General features: G+C 30.9%; 1 protein-coding gene across 1 annotated transcript; it reads left to right on the forward strand.

Moving 5' to 3' along the window:
• The first annotated feature begins 5,910 nt into the window (after positions 1-5,910).
• Positions 5,911-7,361, forward strand: LOC106453688 (auxin-responsive protein IAA2-like). Its single transcript, XM_013895912.3, has 2 exons — positions 5,911-6,640; positions 6,725-7,361. The coding sequence occupies exons 1-2, from the start codon at positions 6,477-6,479 to the stop codon at positions 7,074-7,076; spliced, it is 516 nt and encodes a 171-aa protein (XP_013751366.2). The 5' UTR covers positions 5,911-6,476; the 3' UTR covers positions 7,077-7,361.
• Positions 7,362-8,516: the final 1,155 nt, after the last annotated feature.

An 8,516-nucleotide genomic window follows, 5' to 3' on the forward strand; every position in this document is an offset into this window, starting at 1 on the left:
TTTAGGTCGTGCCAAATACGACCCGAACAATTGATCAGTACCAAATACGACCTCAACTCAATCATAATTCGGAAAAAAAAACTACTCAAACTTCTTAAAACGTGCTTAAATCTACATTGACTCTAACAAAAGTTAGTCAATCGTTTACAAATAAAACGACGTTGTTTTGATATACGAGAAAAAGTGCCAATTTTGACCCCAACACTTTCTCAGTCGTGCCAAATAGGACCCGAAAAATGGTCAATGCCAAAACTGACCTCAACTTAATTAAAATTTAAGAAAAACTACATGAACTTCTTAAAACATGCATAAATCTACATTGATTCTAAAAAAAGTTAGTCAACCGTTAACAAGAAAAGACGACGTCGTTTTGACATATATTATATATATTTTAAAAGAAAAATATGTTCATTCCAGAACTCAACCGTGTTGTGATACCTTTTTAAAGCGGCACACTAACAACTAGACAAAAGGGGAAATTACATGTTTACCACTTTCATGCTACCACTTTTCATTTTTACCACAACTAAAGGTACATTTTCAAAAATACCTTCTTCATTAAGTGGCAAAAACTCTTGTGCCAATGATTTTTATATATAATAAATAAATATTTAAATAAATAAATATTTAAATAAATAAAAATCTAAAAAAATAAAAAATATTTTTTTTTAATTTCTTTAATTATACTATTTCGAAATTCAAACCCTAAACCCTAAAACTCAACTCTAAACCCTAAACCATCAATCCTAAACTTTTTTTTTTAATACGAACCCTAAACCCTAAACCATCAATCTTAAACCCTATTATTTTTAAGTATGAACCCTAAACCCTGAAACATCAACTCTAAACCCTAAACTCCGAAACATCAACTCTAAACCCTAAACCCTAAACCTTCAACTCTAAACCCTAAAACATCAGCTCTAAACCCTAAATCCTAAACTTCAACTCTAAACCCAAAAACCATCAACACTAAACCCTAAACTATCAACAGTAAACCTAAACCCTAAAAAGTAAACTCCAAACCCTAAACCCTAAAAAATTAACCTTAAACCCTAAAACATCAACTCTAAACCCTAAATCCTAAACTTTCAACTCTAAACCCTAAACTCTAAAACCCTAGAGTTGATGTTTTAGGGTTTAGATTTGAAGGTTTAGGGTTTTAAGGTTTAGGGTTCGAATTTCAGAAAAATATAATGTTTAGGGGTTAGGATTTACATTTAAGGTTTTGAGTTGATGTTTTAGGGTTTAGATTTGAAGGTTTAGAGTTTAGGGTTTACAGTTGATGTTTCGGAGTTTAGTGTTTAGAGTTGATGTTTCATAGTTTAGGGTTTAGAGTTGATGATTTAGGGTTTAAAGTTGATGTTTTAAGTTTAGATTTAGGGTTTTTAGGGTTTAGATTTGAAGGTTTAGGGTTTAGGGTTGATGTTTCGGGGTTTAGAGTTGATGTTTCATGGTTTAGGGTTTAGAGTTAATGATTTAGGGTTTAGAGTTAATATTTTACGTTTAGATTACCATATGTTTTTTTTTTAAGTTAATCAAAAGGTTATAAATGTCTTTTACCATTCATTAAATATGAGGATAAAAGTGGTTAGTGTAAACATGAAAAGTGGTACTTTGAAAATGGTATTTTTGACAATTTCCCTAGATAAAAGTAATTTTTTGAAATATTATTACAAATTTTAAATTAAATAAACTATTATTCTTCTTCATCTTATCCAATTTAAAATTTTGGTGATAATTTTTTTCTGATTTATACAAATACATTAACATGTTTATTATTTATCATATCTTTAAACTTATATCTTACTAAAATATAAATAATAAAATATTTATTATTATACGATCTTAAATATACTTAAAACTTTGAATTTATTTATAAAATTTTTTTATATAAAATATTTTTAATTTAAGTGGAAATTTTTTTAATTTTCAAAGTTAATATTGTATATTTTTGATATTTGTTCAAAAATGCTAAGAAGCCTTTTACCTTTCTTTCACTAAGATATTTTGTACAAAATATTAGACATATTAAACAATAACTAAAATATATAAAAGCAATCACGAAAGTTTTAAATTGGATAAGATAAAGAAGAATATTAGTTTATATAATGGGAAATTTCAGTTTGTAATAACATTTCAAAAAGTTACTTTTGTCTACTTGCTAGTATGCCCCTTTAAAAGGATATCCCGGCACGGGTTTGAGTCCCGAAATGAACATATTTTTAAAAAATATATATATATATATATATATATATCAAAATGACATTGTCTTTTCTTGTTAATGATTGACTAACTTCTGTTAGAATTAATGTAGATTTATGCACGTTTTAAAAAGTTCAAGTAGTTTTTTTAAAATTATGATTAAGTTGAGGTCGGTTTTGGCACTGACCATTTGTTCCGATCCTATTTGGCACGATTGAGAGTGTTGGGGTCAAAATTGGTATTTTTCCTCTTATATTAGAACGACATCGTTTTATCTTAGTAACGGTTGAATACCTTCTGTTAGAGTCAATGTAGATTTAGTCACGTTTTAAAAAGTTTGTGTAGTTTTTTTTTTGAATTATAATTGATTTGAAGTCTTATTTAGCACTGATCAATTGTTCACGACTGAAATTGTTGGGATTAAATTGGCATTTTTGTCATGTCAAACAAGCTACATTAGTCTATTGTAATAACATTGGCGTTGTATACTTGTCCGTAATACCAACAGATAAAACAGATTGAAATTGACATCCACTTTGTTAGGAAAAAGGTGAAAATGGAACATGTTTGGGTTCATCACATCTTTGCTTCATTGATCTACGTAGACATCTCTACTAAAGGGTTTATATATTATTTATTTCTAAGTTTTGGTACCAGTTTAGGTGTGTTAAACCTCAACCTTTTGGTACCAGTTTAGGTGTGTTAAACCTCAACCTAGAACTGCGAAAATGTAATAGACTCCAATAATATTTTTTTTAGTAATTAGAGCATTCGATTAGCACATCCCAAATATTATGGAACAAATTGTATTATATATTTTCAGTAAATATAGTAAAACCTTTCAAAAGAAAACATTTTATGAGGTGATTGATTAGGTTGTAAATACTTTATTTAGTCTACATCCTTTAGAATGGCAATTATACTTTGAATTAATTTCGAAAGCTACAACCAAAAAATAAAATGGTTATAATCCCCTATTTACTAAAGAATATTTTATATATTGTAAGAAAAATATACAGCTATAGCAGATATATCTACAACAGACATTATACATACAAAATTTTACAATACATAATTTAAATCTACATCTCAACCAATCACCCCCTACTACTTTCACACAAACAAATTTTACATCTAAGCATTTATGTGATTTGGATAATATGTCAACGTACATATCATGATCTCATTTAATATAAATGTTCTATCTAAGACTTGGCACATAGACTTTGAGAAACTCTTTGCTTAGGTTATGATTTTGATTCGTAGAATATGGGTTCGAATTTTGGATTTTTTTTCATATTCACTTTAAAACACTTTCCAAATGATAATTAATTTCAGTAAGGAGAGAAAAACATTACAGTGAGGAGAAACATATTCACTTAAACAAATCCACAAAGCACCGAAGAGAATAACATTACAGCAAGGAGAGGCAAGCTACAAGCGTGTGAATTTCAAGTTCATAAATGTTCAGACCACTTACCTGTTTCTTGTTTGCCCAACGACTTCCAAGTCCCCACTCTTTCTCGTTTCCTTGCTCCATCCCATTTACTTTCCAGTTTATACGATCTTCGGTTTCATATTATACACGAAAATTCAAATTAAATTTTGTTGAATGTTAATTTTGATCTATACATTGAGTTATCATTTATACCCGTAACAAGTTAAAACTAAACTTTTGTAGGTTAACCAAAAAAAGAAGACTACACTTTGTAGATATCATCATGACAGGTAAAATCTAGGAAGATCTAGTAAGGAACCATTCAGAACCAAACCGGTCAGAAACCGTGTCTCTCTCATGATGCACATTCATCAAGAATCTGAAAAAAAAAGATAAATATCAAAATTGATTAAATTGAGTCAGAAGATAACCAACACAAGATCATGATCGGCTATATTTCGTGCCACGATCACTGATATTCTGTCCACAAGTTTCCTTCTTTTAGATTTTAATTAGTTGTCGACAATACTTCGAAGTTGGTTCGATGTTGCTGTCCGAATGTATTGGCCCCGTCCCTACGTTGCCTTTCGAACAGCTTATGTATGATTAATGCTTCAACGAAAAGACAATGAGACATATCCAGCAAATTAGGGTTGCTCTTGTTTGAGTGGTTTAAGCCCCACGAATATGTAATTAGAACACAAAATTATAACCAGAATCTCGTGAGATTCGGAGTAATCGTGAATTTAAAACGAGTCATGTCAATATTTCAAATCACTCGACATTTTGTGGGTTTTCAGTTTTGTTTGCACTAAATGAACTTGAAAACAACATTTTAGTTCTATTACATACAGCTGAATTTTCTTTTGGAGACCTGATGTCTGAAACAATGCTAAAGAAATTAGAAAGTAAGATGTTACGTCCATAGTTTATAAAAATCATGTACATATGATATAAATAAAAGAGAGAAGGTGGGGAGATAAGACTAAGATAGTGATGAGTCGAAAAGGGAACAAAGACTTTAATAATTTAAAGACCCAACTTTTTTGAGACCCCCACGAATGCGATTTGCAAAAGACATGACTCTTTGGAGTCTAGCTTGTGTTTGCATCACAAGACAAGTTGTATGTTCAACACCATTCCTCTTCTCATTTTTAATTAACTAATTTTCTACTAAACATAGCATTTCTAAATATACGTATATATATTTATAAAAAAATCACTTCATAGTGGGATCTAAACTATTCTCTCTTGCAATTTACAAAAAAAAAAAAACGAGTATCCACTCGCGCATGCTTCTTTTAATTAGTGAGTAAATACATTGCATGAGTGCATAACATAACTGAAATAATACATGAAACTCTGACAGTCATAGCCTCTGAAATATACATAAGAAGAGAGTTAGAGAGACTACGTATCTTGCATTTAAGTATTTAATTATCTAAACTTTGGGATACTGGAGGAGTCAAGAACGTAGAAGGAATCTTAATATCAAACGTAGGAAACACATATATTTAATATTGGTAAATTCATTGAATGAAGCCTAACCTAAACATCAAAAGCATGAATGCATGCGGATTAGAAGCTAAATGAACATAGTTACGCGTAAACTATGGGGGAAATTAAAATTACCACTTTGGTTCATACTTTTAGGTTCTACGATTCAATGTATATATAGAACGTGGAGCCTCTCCTCATAACCCAGTTTTAAGGAAAATCATTTATGAATAAAAGAGACAAATGTATAAGAAGCACATGGCTTTACCATTCCTCTATCAATTACCAGCTCATTTCCCTTATCCACATGGGTCTCTCTCCTTATTCTCCATTAATCTAAATTATTAACATTTTCCAAGTCACACTATACAAACGGCGGTGCAAATTATGATAGAGGATAATTTTCCCATGATACTAATTAAAACTAAACACTCAAAAATAATGTAATGAATAATATCGGTACAATCTTAGATTTTAGACATAAAGTAAAACATATCAATACGCGCAATTGATAAATGTGAACGATCGAGATCGGCAACAACTGCACTTGTATGCAACTTCAAAAAGTTGATGATCTAGAAGAGGACTTGTCGACATTTTTTTATTGAACTTCTAGGAAAAAAATGGTTTTAGCCCAATTATACTCCAAAATAGGGTAAAAGTAGTGTATATATTGCTCTACTTTAACCAAAAGTAGCATTTTACTCTAATTCCTACTTTTCTCTTTCCTCCGTCTATATTTAGGAACAACTATCTTGAATTTTTCAAAACAACACTAACTAATACAAATCAGCCTACTGATTATCAACACTCGTAAAAACTATATAAACTTTTAAAAGATGCAAACACACAAGAAACACTTAATAAAGTAATATCATAATACTTTTTATGTTTGCTTTATTTCCGGGTCGGCCGATAGACATCCAATTCGCAATCATCATTTTTTTAATCTCCTTTCTTTGGTCCTTTATAATAATAGTATATCCTTTGTAAAAGAAGTGTAAAGACATCGACGGCAAAGAGGTAGCGTAAGCAAAGTTGGCGGAGGCAAATAAGGAGCGTGGAATAAAGAAAGAGTCGAGTCCACATGGGCGGCCATAGCGTTTGTGTCCCACCTTTGTCCCCTTGCCTCTTTCTTGCCTTTCATGCTCCCGACAACATCTCTCTCTCTTCCTTTAACCCTAACTTCTATGCATCTTCTCCCTCCTGTATATATCTCTCTTTCTCTAAACCCATCATCAACCAAACTCACAAACAAGAACAAGAAGAACAAGGATTCTGCTTTGGATATATTACACAGAGACATATAGAGAGAGAGGTGTCTTGATCTTGAAAAAAAATGGCTTACGAGAAAGTCAATGAGCTTAACCTTAAGGACACAGAGCTTCGTCTTGGATTACCCGGAACGGAGCAAGATAAGGAAGAACAAGAGGTTTCTTGCGTTAGAAGCAACAAGCGTCAACTACAGAGCGATAACGAGGAAGAATCTACACTTCCTACGAAGTAAGTGAAGATTTGAGTTTCAATCTATTGTTTAAAATTATCTATGAATTATTGTACTGATGATGATTCTTTGCTAATTTACAGAACTCAAATCGTTGGGTGGCCTCCGGTGAGATCTTACCGTAAAAACAACAACAGTGTGAGCTATGTGAAAGTGAGTATGGATGGAGCTCCATACCTTAGGAAAATAGATCTCAAGACATACAAAAACTATCCAGAGCTTCTCAAGGCATTAGAGAACCTGTTCAAGTTCACGATCGGTGAATACAACGAAAGAGAAGGATACAAAGGATCTGGAGTTGTACCAACGTACGAGGATAAAGATGGAGATTGGATGTTGGTTGGTGATGTTCCATGGGATATGTTCTCTTCCTCTTGTAAGAGACTCAGGATCATGAAAGGATCTGATGCTCTTGCTTTTGACTCGGCCTTATGATGATGATGATGATGATGATGATGAAAGCTTTTGATGGATGAAACCCTTTTTGATTTGATTCTGATCGGAGTTTGAGTAGTTGACCACACCAAAAACAGAACATGTCAGGGTTTTGTTCGATGAGATAGATCCATCTTCAAGGGGTTTTCTTTTTGTTTTGTTTGATCCTTGTTTTTAGATTTGCAGCTTGTTGTAAAGATAGATGAAATTTTTGTACAATACGGACATATACACAATATAGATGCGTATGTAGCAATGTTTTGACGAAAAGAGTCTTTAATTTCATAGTGATATCTACAATAATTTACAATAAAGAACCTCATAGTATTCTTTAGGAGAGGGCAAAATAAGGGTTTGGATTCGATCAGGAAATTTTGGATATTTGTAACTCCAACAAAAAAAAATACTTACATTCAATTATAGTTAAAAACTGAAAAAATTATAATTACTAAAATTTTAGAAGATATATGTGTTTATTATATTTATATGAAAGTTTGATATATTTTCGCTAAATTATTTATTTATTTATTTATTAAAAAGTAAAATTAAATTACATTTTATTTCGTAATGAACATTATTATAATATGTCAAATTTCGAATTTTTTAATAAAAAATATTTTTACATTTAAAAAAGATTAATCAAGAAACAGGCCTGATAAGAGTTTCCAAAGCCCAATTGACTTGAGTCCATTGATTTTGGTTATGTGCTATGACGGGGCGAATCTAGCCCATTTAAATTATGGGTGCACTATTGATAGAAAAACATAAAAATACATTAGACAAGGATCGAACCTAAGAAACTGAGGGTGCACATACTTCTTTTTACCATATAAGCTAACCAAATTTTGATGTTTCTACGTGTAAAATACTAAATTTTAAAATAATTGTGGGTGCACATGTCCCCTCATCCTTTAACTTGGCTTCGCCAGGTGTTTCCACCTTCGATGATCAGATAAGTGGAGAAGGTGAAATCTACATAAAGCTTGAATGAATTGGTACATTTGATATAGCAACGAAATTATACATAGTATTAATTTAATTTATTTTACTTCGTAAGTCAAGCTAGGCAAGATTGTTTTGCGTGAAATTTCGACAGGAAGACACTTGTTTCCAGTTAATTGGGAAATAATTAATAACTAGAATAAGACATGCGCTAGTGCGCATAATGATTTTGTTTGTATATATTATCGATAATTCTTTTTATATATTTGTTTATTTTGTTAATGCATATACAATATTTTTTGCTAATATTATATAATTTCTTTCTGATAGATCGGATTAATTTTTATTAAAAGTTGTGGAACTAAATTATAATTAATATATCATAGGTTGATTGGATTTAAACAAATTGTGACACAAAAACCTTATTTTTTTCACCGGACACATTATTGAAAAAAATGAATAGTAATGTTTCCACAGTTGAATTGTTTTGACATTGAT

The sequence above is a fragment of the Brassica napus genome, chromosome A1 (genome assembly GCF_020379485.1).
Source record: "Brassica napus cultivar Da-Ae chromosome A1, Da-Ae, whole genome shotgun sequence".
NCBI classification, from domain to species: Eukaryota; Viridiplantae; Streptophyta; class Magnoliopsida; order Brassicales; family Brassicaceae; genus Brassica; species Brassica napus.